The sequence below is a fragment of the Phoca vitulina genome, unplaced genomic scaffold (assembly GCF_004348235.1).
Source record: "Phoca vitulina isolate PV1807 unplaced genomic scaffold, GSC_HSeal_1.0 scaffold53, whole genome shotgun sequence".
NCBI classification, from domain to species: domain Eukaryota; kingdom Metazoa; phylum Chordata; class Mammalia; order Carnivora; family Phocidae; genus Phoca; species Phoca vitulina.
The window spans coordinates 4,465,323-4,484,407 of NW_022589756.1; the positions used below are offsets into that span (position 1 = coordinate 4,465,323).

At 38.8% G+C, this 19,085-nt stretch overlaps 1 protein-coding gene across 1 annotated transcript in view; it reads left to right on the plus strand.

The window, feature by feature from the left end:
• ADAM7 (ADAM metallopeptidase domain 7) overlaps positions 1-19,085 on the plus strand; it is a 172,256-nt gene that overhangs the window by 27,869 nt on the left and 125,302 nt on the right. Inside the window, exon 5 of the mRNA XM_032389021.1 lies at positions 18,773-18,851. Coding sequence (XP_032244912.1) covers positions 18,773-18,851 — 79 coding nt within the window. The remainder of the gene's footprint in view (positions 1-18,772; positions 18,852-19,085) is intronic.

Genomic DNA, 19,085 nt, shown 5'->3' on the forward strand with positions numbered 1-19,085 from the left:
AATAATCAGTGCAAATAGAATAATAGAAATTACACAATCTGAATAACAAAAGAAATTTTTCTGGAAAAAAAGACACTCTCAGGAATATGTGGGAATAAAATAAAAGATGTAAAATTGATGCCATTAGAGACCCAGAAGGAGAGGAGAGAGTATGGAGCTGAAAAAGTATTTAATGAATATTTTAATACTGAAAATTTCCAAATTTGACAAGGAAAATACCAAACACCTAAAGAAGCTGAACAATTCAAGAAGCTGAACAAATTCAAAACAGGATAAACTCAAACAATCCCATTCCAAGACTCACCATAGTTGATTTTATATATACATACATATGTATGAAATATATTACCTAGAGCAACCACTAAGAAATCTATACAGAGAGGTACACTGAAAAATGCTATAGATAAATCAAAATGGAATTTGGGAATATATTTAAGCAACACACAAGAAGGAAGGAAAAGGAAACTGAAACATGAAAAAGAAGAAACAAGAACAAAAAATAAAATAGCAGACTTAAGTCTTAATATATTAATAATTACTTTAAATCTAAATGGTCTGAATATTCCAATTAAGAGAGAATGTCACAGTGGATGAAAAATACTGTTTATACAATGTCTTCCAGAAAATAGAAGAGGGAACACTTCCCTTCTCATTCTATGAAGCCAACATTACTCTGACACCTAAACCAAAGGTAGTATAAACAAAATTGAACTACAGACAAATATCCATTGTGAATGTAGATGCAAAACTTCTTAACAAAATGTTAGCAAATATAACCCAACAATGCACAGGAGTTATACATCATAAGCAAATTTGTTTTCAATGCAAGACTGTTTCAATATTCTAAAATTAATCAATGTAATTTACCATATTAACAATGTAAAGAAAAAAATCACATGATCATATTGATTGATGCAGAAAAAAACTTTTGATAAAATTCAACACTCATTTATGATTAAAAATTTTAGAAAATTGAGACCATAGGGGAATGTCCTTGACTTGATAAAGAGTATTTACAAAACCCTACAGCAAACATCATACTTACTGGTGAAAGACTGAATGTTTTCCTCCTAAAATCTGGAATCAAGCAAATATGTGCACTCTCACCACAGCTATTCAACATTTTCCCAGAAGGTCTAGTCAGTGCAACTCAGGAAGAAAAGGAAATGAAAGGCATATAGATTGGAAAGGTAGAAGAAGAAAAAAGTCCTTATTTGCAGATGACACAATAGTGGTTTGCATAGAAAATTCTATGGAATCTAACAAACAAGCTAACAAATAAGCAAACAAACAAAAACACCTCCTAGAAGGAATATATGGGTTCAGCAAGGTCACAATATATCAGCATAAAAAAATCAATTGTATTTCTATACTGTAACAATGAATATGTGGAAACTGAAGTTTAAAATACAGTACCACTTGCAATTGTTCAAAAAGAAATAAAACAGTCAGTTACAAATCTGAGAAATATATACAAAGCTTGTTCACTGAAAACTACAAAATTCTGATGAAAATCATCAAAAAGATGTAAATAGATGGGATCTTATTTTGTATTAATGTACTAGAAGTAGAAGACTCAATGTGGTAAAGATGCTGATTCTCCAGTTCATATTCAGGGTTATCACAATTCCTATCAAAATTACTGTAAGATTTTTTTATAAATATAGACAGGATTATTCCAATATTTATAGGGAAAGACAAAGAAACTAGAGTAACTGAAAAAAAAAAAAAAAACAGGAGTACTCACTTCAAGACCTATTATGTAGATACAGAGTCATACTGTCAGGCGAATAGACACATAGATTAATGGAGTCAAATAGAAAACTCAGAAATAGCTCCACACAAGTAGAGCCAACTGATCTTTGTCAGTTTGTAAAGCAAATCAATGAAGAAAGTATCATATAGTCTCCTTACCAAATGGTGCTGAAACTATTGTATTTCCATAGCAAAAAATAAAAAATAGGAAGAAAGAAAGAAAGAGCAAAAGAAACAAAGAAACAACCTCAACCTAAATCTCAAAGCTTATGCCAAATTTATACGAAAAATAACTCAAAATAGATCATGGGTTTCAACATAGAATGCAAAACTATAATACTTTTAGATAAAACAATATCTTCAGGATCTAGGGCTAAGGCAAAAAATTCTTAGACTTCACAGCAGATCATCTGACATGAATAATAAAAGATAAAGTTAATAAACTGAACTTCATTAAAATTGAAAGTGCTTACTATACAAAAGTCCTGTTATGAGGGTGAAAGACAAGCTGCAGATAGGAAGGAGACATTTGCAAACCACAACCAACAAGGGACACTAGTCTGGAAAATAAAGAGTTCTCAAAACTCAACCATAATAAAGCAAACAATTCAACTGGAAAATAGGCAAAAGATACATCTCACCAAAGAGAATATGCAGATGACAAGTAAGCACTTGAAAAGATGTATGGCATCATTAATCATTCAAGAAATGCAAATTAAACTGCAATGAAATATCATTTAATTCAATCAGAATGGCTAAAACTAAAAAAAATAATTACATCACCAAATGCTGGCAAGGGATATAAAAAACCTGGATCATTAATACATTGCTGATGGGACTATAAATTGATATAGCACTCTAGAAAACAATTTGGTAATTTTTAAAAAACCAAACATGCAACCTCGTGAGGTAAAGCAATTGTATTTCTAGGTATAATCTCAGAAAAATAAAAACTTACATTCACACAGAGAGCTATACACAAATATTTACAGCTTTATTCATGATAGTCTTAAACTGGAAACAACTCAGATATCCTTCAACAAATGAATGGTTAAACAAACTGTAGTCCATCCATATCATGGAATACTACTTTGCAATGAAACGGAACAACTTGGGTAGATCACTAGGGCATTATGCTGAATGGAAAAAAAAAAAAAAAAAAAGCCAACCTCAAAAGATCATATACCATATAATTCCACTGATAAAACATTCTCAAAATGAAAAATTATAAATCTGGAAAACAGATTGGTTGTTTTGAATTGTCAGGGATTAAGGATGTTGAGGGGGGCAGGGATTATAAAAAGATAGCATGAGGGAGATTTTTCTGGTGGAATAGTTCTGTATCTTGATTGTAGTGGTTTAACACAAATCTACATATATAAAATGACATGTAAATACATACACATGCGTTATACTAGTGTGTATTTCTGGTTTTGTTATTGTGCTATAGTTATGTAAGATATAACTACTGGGGAAACTGAGTGAAGGGGTACACAGACATCAGACTCTGTTTTGATATCTCTGTAACTACCTATGAGTCTATAATTATTTCAAAATAAAAGTTTAAAAATGAGATACTAGTACTTTGTATTCATGAATTGAAAAATGCAGGATCATTTGTTTTATAAGAAAATAACTTTTTAAGTATAATTTTTGGGAAAAAAAGAAAGTGATGCCCTCTATGATTCAGTCCCTGAGCTAAAATTACATCCTGGTTGCACGCTGAACACATAATCCTACCTATTGGGACTTACTGGGAATGAGGCAAGTTATGTTCATGGAACATGGGCATGCAGGGAAATCTACCAGTTCTGCTCTAGTAGAGAAAATTTTTATTGTTCTGCCAGCTTTTTGAGGAAAGACAAATAAGAAGCCACAGGTGGATATTTTTACTTCAGGTTAAATATTTCCTTGATTTTGTTTTATAAAAATCTGCTTTCAAATGCATATTTATGAGATAATTAAAGGAAGACTGTTGGATAAACAGTTATGTAGACAGAATGATGTCAATTTTAATAATGAACATGTTTATGTATTTATAACTACATAAATGTCTGTTTGTTTTTCATGTTCACATAACATAGTATATGTTTTACTTCTCAAAAGTGATTTGGAGCTCATTCCATTCAGTCGAACCCAAGTAATGGTACTGATACTAGGGCTTTCTCTACTCTGTCACCATTTCATCTCTAAGAGTTAATATTCCACTTTTCTTCTTGCAGACTCATGAATGTTAAAATGGAATGGTTGTTATCCACATGGGGTAAGTCAGATAGAACTAAGTGAACTTCAGAGCACAGAACAATGTCTTCTTACTGAGCAAGAAATAGGCAACCTATTGGCTGTTGCCAGGGATCTCACCAGATAGCAGGACTATAAACAAGCTTCTTTTCCTTAGCAACTTACAATGTGCTGCTCAATGAAAAGTTGGCAGTCTTGGGGGGAAATAACTTCATATCCATCCTCTTCCTGGCTCTAGGAACAGGTCTGGGGCACATCAGGAAGGCTGTGATGCTGACCTACCTGCTTATGGATTATCTCCATGTGCTGTCACGTTCACTCTAGATGACACAATCTCCTTCCGTCATCACATTTCTTCCATCCATCCCCTTCCACAAGGCTTTTTTCCTGTTCTAACCTGATAATGGTGTAGCCTGGCTTCTCTTTTACTATTGTTGGTCTCTTATTTATGGGAAGACTGCTGTGAGCTCTTCATTTTTATGCTCTGGAAACAAAGCTTAGCTCTTCTATTTCAAAAGCCTTGACTTTCAAGACTAATGTTCTGTTATGAGTTTCAAAAGTGTTTTTAAGGATAAAATAAAATCTGATAATTTCCTATTTTGTACTTCTGTTCTGCTATAGCATCCATGTACTGAGGGAGTTTAGATATATAATCTTTTTATTTTTTATGTTATGTTAATCACCATACATTACACCATTAGTTTTTGATGTAGTGTTCCATGATTCATTGTTTACGTATAACACCCAGTGCTCCATGCAGAATGTGCCCTCTTTAATACCCATCACCAGGCTAACCCATCCCCCCACCTCCTCCCCTCTAGAACCCTCAGTTTGTTTCTCAGAGTCCATAGTCTCTCATGGTTCGTCTCCCCCCTGACTTCCCCTCCTTCATTCTTCCCCTCCTGCTATCTTCTTCTTCTTTTTTTTTAACATGTAATGTATTATTTGTTTCAGAGGTACAGGTCTGTGATTCAACAGTCTTAAACAATTCACAGTGCTCACCATAGCACATACCCTCCCCAGTGTCTATCACCCAGCCACCCCATCCCTCCCACCCTCCACCACTCCAGCAACCCTCAGTTTGTTTCCTGAGATTAAGAATTCCTCATATCAGTGAGGTCATATGATATATGTCTTTCACTGATTGACTTATTTCACTCAGCATAATACCCTCCAGTTCCATCCACGTTGCTGCAAATGGCAAGATTTCATTCCTTTTGATGGCTACATAATATTCCATTGTGTATATATACCACATCTTTATCCGTTCATCTGTCGATGGACATCTTGGCTTTTTCCACAGTTTGGCTATTGTGGACATTGCTGCTGTAAACATCGGGGTGTACGTACCCCTTCGGATACCTACATTTGTATCTTTGGAGTAAATACCCAGTAGTGCAATTGCTGGATCATATGGTAGCTCTATTTTCAACTTTTTGAGGAACCTCCATACTGTTTTCCAGAGTGGCTGCACCAGCTTGCATTCCCACCAACAGTGTAGAAGGGTTCCCCTTTCTCCGCATCCCTGCCAACATCTGTAGTTTCCTGACTTGTTAATTTTAGCCATTCTGACTGGTGTGAGGTGGCATCTCATTGAGGTTTTGTTTTGGATTTCCCTGATGCCGAGCGATGTTGAGCACTTTTTCATGTCTGTTGGCCATTTGGATGTCTTCTGTGGAAATATGTCTGTTCATGTCTTCTGCCCACTTCTTGATTGGATCATTTGTTCTTTGGGTGTTGAGTTTAAGAAGTTCTTTATATATTTTGGATACTAGTCCTTTATCTGACATGTCATTTGCAAATATCTTCTCCCATTCTGTCGGTTGTCTTTTGGTTTTGTTGACTGTTTCCTTTGCTGTGCAAAAGCTTCTTGTCTTGATGAAGTCCCAATAGTTCATTTTTGCCCTTGCTTCCCTTGCCTTTGGCAATGTTTCTAGGAAGAAGTTGCTGCGGCTGAGGTCAAAGAGGTTGGTGCCTGTGTTCTCCTTTAGGATTTTGATGGACTCCTGTCTCACATTGAGGTCTTTCAACCATTTGGAGTCTATTTCTGTGTGTGGTGTAAGGAAATGGTCCAGTTTCATTCTTCTGCATGTGGCTGTCTAAATTTCCCAACACCATTTGTTGAAGAGACTGTCTTTTTTCCATTGGACATTCTTTCCTGCTTTGTCAAAGATTAGTTGACCATAGAGTTGAGGGTCCATTTCTGGGCTCTCTATTCTGTTCCATTGATCGATGTGTCTGTTTTTGTGCCAGTACCATACTGTCTTGATGATTACAGTTTTGTAATAGAGCTTGAAGTCCAGAATTGTGATGCCGCCAGCTTTGCTTTTCTTTTTCAACATTTCTCTGGCTATTTGGGGTCTTTTCTGGTTCCATACATATTTTAGGATTTTTGTTCCATTTCTTTGAAAAAAAAGTGGATGGTATTTTGATAGGGATTGCATTGAATGTGTAGATTGCTCTAAGTAGCATTGATATCTTCACAGTATTTCTTCTTCCAATCCATGAGCATGGAACGTTTTTCCATTTCTTTGTGTCTTCCTCAACTTCTTTCATGAGTATTTTATAGTTTTCTGAGTACAGATTCTTTGCCTCTTTGGTTAGATTTATTCCTAGGTATCTTATGGTTTTAGATGCAATTGTAAATGAGATCGACTCCTTCATTTCTCTTTCTTCTGTCTTGTTGTGGATGTATAGGAATGCCACTGATTTCTGTGCATTGATTTTATATCCTGCCACTTGACTGAATTCCTGTATGAGTTCTAGCAGTTTTGGGTGGAGCCTTTTAGGTTATCACATAAAGTATCATATCATCTGCCAAGAGTGAGAGTTTGACTTCTTTGCCGGTTTGGATGTCTTTTATTATTTTTTGTTGTCTGATTGCTGTGGCTAGGACTTCTAATACTATGTTGAATAGCAGTGGTGATGGTGGACATCCCTGCCGTGTTCCTGACCTTAGGGGGAAAGCTTTCAGGTTTTCCCCATTGAGAATGATATTCGCTGTGGGTTTTTCATAGATGGCTTTTATGATATTGAAGTATGTACCCTCTATCCCTACACTCTGAAGAGTTTTGATCAAGAAAGGATGCTGTACTTTGTCAAATGCTTTTTCTGCATTTATTGAGAGGATCATATGATTCTTGTTCTTTCCTTTATTAATGTATCGTATCACATTGATTGATTTGCAGATGTTGAACCAACCTTGCAGCCCAGGGATAAATCCCACTTGGTCGTGGTGAATAATCCTTTTAATGTACTGTTGAATCCTATTGGCTAGTATTTTGGTGAGAATTTTTGCATCTATGTTCATCAAGGATGTTGGTCTGTAATTCTCCTTTTTGATGGGGTCTTTGTCTGGTTTGAGGATCAAGGTAATGGTGGCCTCATAAAACGAGTTTGGAAGTTTTCCTTCCATTTCTATTTTTTGGAACAGTTTCAGAAGAATAGGTATTAATTCTTCTTGAAATGTTTGGTAGAATTCCCCTGGGAAGCCATCTGGCCCTGGGCTTTTGTTTGTTGGGAGATTTTTGATGACTCCTTCAATTTCCTTAGTGGTTATAGGTCTGTTCAGGTTTTCTATTTCTTCCTGGTTCAGTTTTGGTAGTTGATACATCTCTAGGAATGCATCTATTTCTTCCAGGTTATCTAATTTGCTGGCATATAGTTGCTCATAATGTGTTCTTATAATTGTTTGTAGTTCTTTCGTATTGGTTGTGATCTCCCCTCTTTCATTCATGATTTTGTTTATTTGGGTCATTTCTCTTTTCTTTTTGATAAGTCTGGCCAGGGGTTTATCAATCTTGTTAATTCTTTCAAAGAACCAGCTCCTAGTTTCGTTGATCTGTTCTACTGTTCTTTTGGTTTCTATTTCATTGATTTCTGCTCTGATTTTTATTATTTCTCTTCTCCTGCTGGGTTTAGGCTTTATTTGCCGTTTTTTCTCCAGCTCCTTTAGCTATAGGGTTACGTTGTGTATTTGAGACCTTTCTTGTTTCTTGAGAAATCTTGTGTTGCTATATACTTTTGTCTTAGGATTGCCTTTGCTGCATCCCAAAGATTTTGAACAGTTGTGTTTTCATTTTCATTGGTTTCCATGAGTTTTTTAAATTCTTTAATTTGCTCGTTGACCCATTCATTCTTTAGTAGGATGCTCTTTAGCCTCCATGTATTTGAGTTCTTCCTGACTTTCCTTTTGTGATTGAGTTCTAGTTTCAAAGCACTGTGGTCTGAAAATAAGCAGGGAATGATCCCAATCTTTTGGTACCAGTTGAGACCTGATTTGTGACCTAGGATATGATCTATTCTGGAGAATGTTCCATGGGCACTAGAGAAGAATGTGTTCTGTTGCTTTGGGATGGAATATTCTGAATAGATCTGTGAAGTCCATTTGGTCCAGTGTGTCATTTAAAGTCTTTATTTCCTGGGTCCAGTCATAAGCACGTACCGAGACTGAGCTCGCGTTTCTTCCCGCGCGTGTTGTGGGCTTGCAGTTGAGATTTTATTTAGAGGAAGGGAAAAGATGGCGGAGGAGTAGGGGACCCTATTTCAACTGGTCCCCGGAATTGAGCTGGATATCTACCAGACCACTCTGAGCTCCCATGAAACCAGCCTGAGATGTAAGAAGACCTGGATCTCTACAAACAGAATAGTTGCAGGTGGTTGGTTTTGAGGTACGAAGCAGGGAGCCATGATTCCGCAGGCAGATATCAGAGGATAAACGGCAGCAGAAGGGTGCCTGGCTGTGGGGATCCTACACCGCCGGTGAGTGACAGCCTCGCGCACTGTGGACCGGGCACAGACTCGCAGACCAGTATGGGCGGGGATAGGAGTTTAGGGCAGCACCCGGGGCGGAAACCCAGAGCGGCGGGGTCACGTGAGCAAACTGGGAGCGGCTGGTGGTTTTATTTATTTATTTATTTATTTTAAGATTTTATTTATTTATTTGAGAGAGAGAGAATGAGAGAGAGAGAACACATGAGAGGGGATAGGGTCAGAGGGCAGAGCAGACTCCCCGCCGAGCAGGGAGCCTGATGCGGGACTCGATCCAGGGACTCCAGGATCATGACCTAAGCCGAAGGCAGTCGCTTAACCAACTGAGCCACCCAGGCGCCCTGTGGCTGGTGGTTTTAGAAACACAAAGGACAGAGACACGCCCCGACCTGGAGGCAGGACTGGGAGCTCTGCAGAGGGGCGCACAACCCAGGCCACTGCAGTTTATAGCAGCACGGAAAGAAATGGAAACGGTGTGGCCTGGAGAGCTCAATGAAGAACAGTCTGTGATCTCTCTGCTCTGAGGCAGAGGGTTGGAAATGGTCTCTTCTGCTCTGACTCATGGAAGAGATGCAGAAAGCCGCCAGGGAAAGCCACCAGAGAATAAAAGCCCCAAAGACTGATTCCTGCTGAGCCCATCCCTTGCCACAGGGGGGCAGGGCAACTCCACCCAAACAGGGTTGCCTGAGTAACAGTGCGGCAGGCCCCTCCCACAGAAGATAGGCTGGGAAAACAAGAGGCCAGCAACCCTAAGGTCCCAAGAAAACAGGTGCATCTTGCTTGGGTTCTGGTCAATAATTTGGACTCTATACATTCCCTCAAACACCCATCAACAGAATGACTAGGAGGAGGAGCCCCCAAAACAGAAAAGACTCAGAGATTATGACTTATGCTGCAGATTTACAAATGGATGCAGATATAACCAAGATGTCGGAGATGGAATTCAGGCTAGCAATTGTGAGGACAATGGCTAGAATGGAGAAATCAATTAATGGCAACATAGAGTCTCTAAGGGCAGAAATGAAAGGTGAATTGGCAGAACTTAAAAATGCTGTCAGTGAGATCCAATCCAATCTAGATAATCTAACAGCTAGGGTAACTGAGGCAGAAGAGCGAATAAGTGACCTGGAAGATAATATAATAGATAAAAAGGGAAAAGAGGAGACCAGGGAAAAACAACTCAGAATCCATGAAAATAGAATCAGAGAAATAAGTGACACCATGAAGCGTTCCAATGTCAGAATAATTGGAATCCTGGAGAGAGTGGAGAGAGAGAGGACTAGAAGATGTATTTGAGCAAATCATAGCTGAGAACTTCCCTAATCTGGGGAATGAAACAAACATTCGAGTCCTAGAGGCAGAGAGGACCCCTCCTAAGATCAAGGAAAACAGGCCAACACCCCGGCATGTAATAGTAAAACTTGCAAATCTTAGAACCAAGGAAACCATCTTAAGGGCAGTTAGGAGGAAGAGATTCCTTACGTACAGAGGGAGGAACATCAGAATAACGTCAGACCTATCCACAGAGACCTGGCAAGCCAGAAAGGCCTGGCAAGACATATTCAGGATACTAAATGAGAAGAACATGCAGCCAAGGATACTTTATCCAGCAAGGCTTTCATTTAGAATGGATGGAGAGATGCAGAGCTTCCACAACTGGCAGAAACTGAAAGAATATGTGACCACTAAGCCAGCCCTGCAAGAAATATTAAGGGGGGTTCTATAAAAGGAGAAAGACCCCAAGAGTGATATACAACAGAAATTTACAGGGACAATCTATAAAAATAACATCTTCACAGGCAACATGATGACAATTAATTCATATCTTTCAATAATCACTCTCAACATGAATAGCCTAAATGCTCCCATAAAACAGCACAGGGTTGCAGATTGGATAAAAAGACAGGACCCATCCATATGCTGTCTACAAGAGACTCATTTTGAACCTGAAGATACATCCAGACTGAAAGTGAAGGGATGGAGATCCATCTTCCATGCCAGTGGACCTCAAAAGAAAGCTGGGGTAGCAATTCTTATATCAGACAATTAGATTTTAAACTAAAGTCTGTAATAAGAGACACAGAAGGACACTATATCATTCTTAAAGGGTCTATCCAACAAGAAGATCTAACAAATGTAAAGATCTACACCCCCAACATGGAGCAGGCATCTACATAAGCCAACTGTTAACCAAAATAAAGCGTCACATTGATAACAATACGTTAATTGTAGGAGACCTCAATACTCCACTCTCAGCAATGGACAGATCATCTAAGCAGAAAATCAACAAGGAAACAAGAGCTTTGAATGATACATTGGACCAGATGGACCTCATAGATATTTACAGAACATTCCACCCTAAAACAACAGAATACTCATTCTTCTCGAGCGCACATGGAACTTTCTCCAGAATAGACCATATACTGGGTCACAAATCAGGTCTCAACCGATACCAAAAGATTGAGATTATTCCCTGCATATTCTCAGACCACAGTGCTCTAAAACTGGAACTCAATCACAAGAAAAAATTTGGCAGAAATTCAAACACTTGGAAGCTAAAGACCACTCTGCTCAAGAATGTTTGGGTCAACCAGGAAATCAAAGAAGAACTTAAACAATTCATGGAAATCAATGAGAATGAAAACACATCGGCCCAAAACCTATGGGATACTGCAAAGGCAGTCCTAAGGGGGAAATACATAGCATACAAGCCTCACTCAAAAAAATAGAAAAATCCCGAATTCACCAACTAACTCTACACCTTAAAGCACTAGAGAAAAAGCAACAAATGATGCCTAAGCCACGCATTAGAAGAGAAATAATTAAAATTAGAGCAGAAATCAATGAATTAGAAACCAGAAACACAGTAGATCAGATCAATGAAACTAGAAATTGGTTCTTTGAAAAAATTAATAAGATCGATAAACCACTGGCCAGACTTATCCAAAAGAAAAGAGAAAGGACCCAAATTAATAAAATTATGAATGAAAGGGGAGAGATCACGACTAACACCAAGGAAATAGAAACAATTCTTAGAAATTATTATCAACAACTATATGCCAATAAACTGAGCAATCTGGATGAAATGGAGGCCTTCCTGGAAACCTATAAGCTGCCAAAACAGGAAGAAATTAGCAACCTCAATAGGCCAATAACCAGTAACGAGATTGAAGCAGTGATCAAAAACCTCCCAAAAAATAAGGGTCCAGGGCCTGATGGATTCCCTGGGGAATTCTACCAAACATTCAAAGAAGAAATAATACCTATTCTACTGAAGCTGTTTCAAAAAATAGAAACAGAAGGAAAACTTACAAACTCATTCTATGAGGCCAGCATTACCTTAATCCTGAAACCAGGCAAAGACCCCACCAAAAAGGAGAATTTCAGACCAATATCCCTGATGAATATGGATTCCAAAATCCTCAACAAAATCCTAGCTAATAGGATTCAACAATACATTAAAAGGATCATCCACCATGACCAAGTGGGATTTATCCCCGGGATGCAAGGTGGTTCAACATTCGCAAATCAATCAATGTGGTAGAACACATTAATAAGAGGAAGGAGAAGAACCATATGGTCCTCTCAATTGATGAAGAAAAAGCATTTGACAAAATGCAACATCCTTTCCTGATTAAAACTTTTCAGAGTATAAGGATAGAGGGAACATTCCTCAAGTTCATAAAATCCATCTATGAAAAACCCACAGCGAATATCATCCTCAGTGGGGAAAAGCTGAGAGCCTTTCCCTTAAGATCAGTAACACGTCGGCGCCTGGGTGGCTCAGTTGGTTAAGCGTCTGCCTTCGGCTCAGGTCATGGTCCCGGAGTCCTGGGATCGAGTCCCACATCGGGCTCCCGGCTCGGCGGGGAGCCTGCTTCTCCCTCTGACCCTCTCCCCTCTCATGCTGTTTCTCAATCTCTCTCTCTCATATAAATAAATAAATAAAATCTTTAAAAAAAAAAAAAAGAGGAACACGTCAAGGATGCCCACTCTCGCCACTATTGTTCAACATAGTACTAGAAGTCCTAGCAACAGTAATCCGACAACAAAAAGAAATAAAAGTTATTCAAATTGGCAAAGAAGAAGTCAAACTCTCTCTTTTCACAGACGACATGATACTTTATGTGGAAAACCCAAAAGACTCCACCCCCAAATTACTAGAACTCATCCAGCAATTCAGTAATGTGGCAGGATACAAAATCAATGCACAGAAATCAGTTGCTTTCTTATACACTAACAACGCAACTGTAGAAAGAGAAATTAGAGAAATGATTCCATTTACAATAGCACCAAAAACCATAAGATACCTCGAAATAAACCAAACCAAAGAGGTAAAGGATCTATACTTTAGGAACTACAAAACACTCATGAAAGAAATTGAAGAAGACACAAAAAGATGGAAAAATATTACATGCTCATGGATCGGAAGAATAAACATTGTTAAAATGTCTATGCTACCCAGAGCAATCTATACCTTCAATGCCATCCTGATCAAAATTCCAATGACATTTTTCAAAGTGCTGGAACAAACAATCCTAAAATTTGTATGGAATCAGAAAAGACCCCGAATTGCCAAGGAAATGTTGAAAAAGAAAAACAAAGCTGGGGGCATCACGTTGCCCGATTTCAAGCTATATTACAAAGCTGTGATCACCAAGACAGCATGGTACTGGCACAAAAACAGACATACAGACCAATGGAACAGAATAGAGAACCCAGATATGGACCCTCAATTCTATGGTCAAATAATCTTGACAAAGCAGGAAAAAGCATGCAATGGAAAAAAGACAGTCTCTTCAATAAATGGTGCTGGGACAATTGGACAGCCACATGCAGAAGAATGAAACTCGACCATTCTCTAACACCATTCACAAAGATAAACTCAAAGTGGATGAAAGACCTCAATGTGAGACAGGAATCCATCAAAATCCTAGAGGAGAACATAGGCAGTAACCTCTTTGACATCGGCCACAGCAACTTCTTTCAAGATACATCTCCAAAAGCTAGTGAAACAAAAGCAAAAATGAACTTTTGGGACTTCGTCAAGATAAAAAGCTTCTGCACAGCAAAGGAAACAGTCAACAAAACAAAGAGGCAACCCACAGAATGGGAGAAGATATTTGCAAATGACACTACAGATAAAGGGCTGGTATCCAAGATGTATAAAGAACTTCTCAAACTCAACACCCAAAAAACAAATAATCAAGTCAAAAAGTGGGCAGAAGATATGAAAAGACACTTCTCTGAAGAAGACATACAAATGGCTAACAGACACATGAAAAAATGTTCATCATCATTAGCCATCAGGGAAATCCAAATCAAAACCACATTGAGATACCACCTTACACCAGTTAGAATGGCAAAAATGGACAGGGAGAGAAACAACAAATGTTGGAGAGGTTGTGGAGAAAGGGGAACCCTCTTACACTGTTGGTGGGAATGCAAGTTGGTACAGCCACTTTGGAAAGCAGTGTGCAGGTCCCTCAAAAATTTAAAAATAGAGCTACCCTATGACCCAGCAACTGCACTACTGGGTATTTACCCCAAAGACACAGATGTAGTGAAAAGAAGGGCCATATGCGCCCCAATGTTCATAGCAGCAATGTCCACAATAGCCAGAGTGTGGAAAGAGCTGAGATGCCCTTCAACAGATGAATGGATAAAGAAGATGTGGTCCATGTATACAATGGAGTATTACTCAGCCATCAGAAAGGATGAATACCCAACTTTTACATCAACATGGATGGGACTGGAGGAGATTATGCTAAGTGAAATAAGTCAAGCAGAGAAAGTCAATTATCATATGGTTTCACTTATTTGTGGAACATAAGGAATAGCATGGAGGACATTAGGAGAAGGAAGGGAAAAATGGGGGGGGGGAATTGGAGGGAGAGATGAACCATGAGAGACTATGGACTCTGAGAAACAAACAGGGTTTTAGAGGGGAGGAGGGTGGGGGGATTGGTTAGCCCGGTGATGGGTATTAAGGAGAGCACGTACTGCATGGAGCACTGGGTGTTATACTAAAACGATGGATCATGGATCACCACATCAAAAACCAATGATGTATTGTATGGTGACTAACATAACATAATAAAATTAAAAAAAAAATAAAATAAAGTCTTTATATCCTTGTAGATCTTTTGCTTAGATGATCTGTCCATTTCAGTGAGGGGGGTTTTAAAGTCTCCCACTATTATTGTATTGTTGTTGTGTTTCCTTGCTTTTGTTATTAATTGGCTTATATAATTGGCTGCTCCCATGTTAGGGGCATAGATATTTACAATTGTTAGATCTTCTTGTTGGATAGACCCTTTAAGTATGATATAGTGTCCTTCCTCATCTCTTATTACAGTCTTTGGTTTAAAATCTAATTTGTCTGATATAAGGATGGCCACCCCAGCTTTCTTTTGGTGTCCATTAGCATGGAAAATGGTTTTCCACTCCCTCACTTTCAATCTGGGGGTGTCTCTGGGTCTAAAATGAGTCTCTTGCAGAGAGCATATCAATGGGTCTTGTGTTTTTATCCAGTCTGATAGCCTGTGTCTTTTGATTGGGGCATTTAGCCCATTTACATTCAGGGTAACTATTGAAAGATATGAATTTAGTGCCATTGTATTGCCTGTAAAGTGACTGTTACTGTATATTGTCTGTGTTCCTTTCTGGTCTATGTTACTTTTAGGCTCTCTCTTTGCTTAGAGGACCCCTTTCAATATTTCTTGTAGGGCTGGTTTTGTGTCTGCAAATTCCTTTAGTTTTTGTTTGTCCTGGAAGCTTTTTATCTCTCCTTCTATTTTCAATGATAGCCTAGCTGGATATAGTATTCTTGGCTGCATGTTTTTCTCATTTAGTGCTCTGAATATATCCTGCCAGTACTTTCTGGCCTGCCAGGTCTCTGTGGATAGGTCTGTTGCCAGTCTAATGTTTCTACTATTGTAGGTTACATATCTCTTCTCCAGAGCTGCTTTCAGGATTTTCTCTTTGTCTCTGAGACTCTTAAGTTTTACTATTAGATGTTGGGGTGTTGACCTATTTTTACTGATTTTGAGAGGGGTTCTCTGTGCCTCCTGGATTTTGATGCCTGTTTCCTTCCCCAAATTAGGGAAGTTCTCTGCTATAATTTGCTCCAATATACCTTCTGCCCCTCTCTTTCTTTCTTCTTCTTCTGGGATCCCAATTATTCTAATGTTGTTTCATCTTATGGTATCACTTATCTCTCAAATTCTGCCCTCGTGATCCAGTAGTTGTTTATCTCTCTTTTTCTCAGCTTCTTTATTTTCCATCATTTGGTCTGATTCTCTCTTCTGCCTCATTTATCCTAGCAGTTAGAGCCTCCATTTTTTATTGCATCTCATTAATAGCCTTTTTGATTTTGACTTGGTTAGATTTTAGTTCTTTTATTTCTTCAGAAAAGTTTCTCTAATAACTTCCATGCTTTTTTCAAGCCCAGCTAGTATCTTTAAAATCATCATTCTGAACTCTAGTTCTGACATCTTACTAATGTCCATATTGATTAGGTCCCTGGAAGTCGGTACTGCCTCTTATTCTTTTTGTTGAGGTGATTTTTTTCCATCTTTTTCCAGAGGAGAGTAGATGAATGAGAGAACAAAATGCTAACAGGGTAACAACGACCCCAGAAAATATACACTAAACAAATCAGAAAATACCTGAAAACAGGGCAAAAGAAAGGGAAAGAAAGAAAAAAGAAAAAGAAAAAGATAAAAACAAACAAAAACAAAACAAGAAAAAACCAGAATATGATCAGATATGATCAGGCTGGTGCATAGATATGTGCCACACACTAGATTTTGGGCATGTTTGGGTCTGTTAGAAGAAAGTGCCTCCCAAAATTTTAAAGAAAGAAAAACTTATATATGTACAAAAATAAGGGTTAATACGATGAAAGGATGGAATATGACTGTAAAGATGAAAATTATAAAAGATTTTATAAATGGAATTGATAAGAAGTTGGTTGAAAAAAGAAAGAAGAGGATTTAAAAAAAAAAAAAAGGAGAGAATGTGATCAGGCAGGAGACTAGAACAAAGCCATACACTAGGGATTTAGGGTATATTTTGATCTGTTAGAAGAAACCGTATCTCAAAATTTTAAGGAGAAAACAACTTATATATATATATATACCAAAAATAAGGGTAACTACTATGAAGGGATAGAATATGACTCTAAAAATGAAAAATAAAAAAGATTTTTTAAAAAAGGGATTGATAAAGTGTTGGTTGAAAAAGGGAAAAAGAAAAATTCAAAAAAAAAAAGGAAAAAGAAAGTTAAAAAAATTAACTTTGAAAGACTAAAGAATCATGGGGAAAAAGCCATGAATTCTATGTGCAGTATTCCCCTAGCGCTGGAGTTCTGCCAATCTCATTGATCAGTAAACTTGGTCTTGGCTCGCTGTTCTTGCTGATCTTCTGGGGGAGGGACCTGTTGCCGTGGTTCCCAAATGTCTTTGCCGGAGGTGGAATGGCCCCGCCCTTGCTGGTCTGGGCTAAGTAATCTGCTGGGGTTTGCTCTCGGGAGCTTTTGTTCCCTGCAAGTTTTCTGCACAGCTTTGGAGGACGAGAGTGAAAACGGCGGCCTCCCAATCTCCGCCGGAGGAGCCGAGAACTTGGTGTCCCGCTCCTCAGTGAGCCCCAGAGAAAAGCCGCCAGTCACTCCCGTCTCCCCGGTGTCCGGCCACACTCCGTGCTCACCCAGCCTGTGACCGAGCGTTTCTATCTCTGGCACCCGACTCGGTGTGGAGTCTCCAAATACAGCAGATCCCTGCAGTGCGCTCCCATGCCGCCCCTCCCGGGGGAGGAAGGGGAGTCTCCCCGGATCTGCCGCTTGTTGGGTTCCTGCAGGAAGAGCAGTGGCCCGACTGTGCCGCGGATCACGGTTTAGGGCAACCCGGAGCTGAGAGCCCGCCCCTCGGCTCCATCTCTGCAGCTGGCTACCCTGCTCCGATACCTGGGAGCTCTGCCACACTCAGGCACCCCCAGTCTTTCTGTGACCCCAAGCGTCCTGAGACCAGACTGTCCCACAAGGGTTCCACCCCCCGCTTAGCCACTGGAGCGACGTCCCTCAGTGGAGCCGACTTCTAAAAGTTCCGATTTTGTGCTCTGTTGCTCTATCACTTGCCTGAAGCGGCCGACGGAGGCCCCTCCCCCGCCGTCTATCCTCCTGAATATCTCCTCAGATTCACTTCTCCGCATGTCCTACCTTCCAGAAAGTGGTCACTTTTCTGTTCAGAGAGTTGCTGCTATTCTTTCCTTCGATCTCCTGTTGAGTTCATAGGTGTTTAGAATGGTTTGATCCCTATCTAGCTGAATTCCTGAGAGGAGACGAAATCCAGGTCTCCTACTCCTCCACCATCTTGCTCCAAGGTATACAATCTTAGGTCTTAGTCTGAGGATACCCATGGGTTTGATACAGGAGATGTGGGAGAGTACTGATTACTGATTACTCAGAATGCCATCCCTTTACTTGTGTGGAGAAAAAAACTATAAAGAATTACATGAAAATATTAACAGTGGTTGTCTATCTATGGTGAGAATTCAGGACAATTTCATTTGTACTTTTCCATGTTTTCAAAATTTACTATTATTAATACATATTGCTTTTATCCAAATATATGGCTGTTGGGTTAACATATGTTAAGATATATGTAGTGTATGTATACATGCCATATACGTCAAAATATTTTGTATCAATATATATTTATATATAATTCTTACTTAGCTAATGTTTTCTCTGGATTCTTCTCAAGTTGCTGCCTTGGCTAAAACTGCCAGGATCTTTTTCAGACTCTTCTAGTGTTTACCAAACCATGAAATCTGGGTAGAATGTCTTTTCATGTGAGTGGGATTGGTTTTGCTTATGTGTTTTTATCATGAGAGGAATTTGCTGAGATTTGAGAATAGCGTGGAGACTTCTCTCCCCCATAATTGGTTTTATCTGTTAACTTTATAGAATGAGTAAATCTCACTATCTCTCTGCCATCTTTTCCAGGGAGTTCTTAGCCTCAAATTACAGTGAAACCTACTACTCCACAAGAGGAGAGGCCATCACCAGCTATCCTTCCACCATGGTATCTTATGGAACCTTCCTATTTCTCTTTTCTGAAATTTCCTCATGTGATTTTGAAACCCAATTTAGCTTTATAAGAAGCTTCAGAAAATGTTATGTCAGAAATGAATCTTACATTGAGTACTGTCATTGAATTATCCTAGAATAGAAGACATGACCCTCCAAACTCTAAAGGAAGCTGTTTACTGCCTAACAAGCAAATCAATGACTGTTAATGTATTTTTCTTTACTAAAC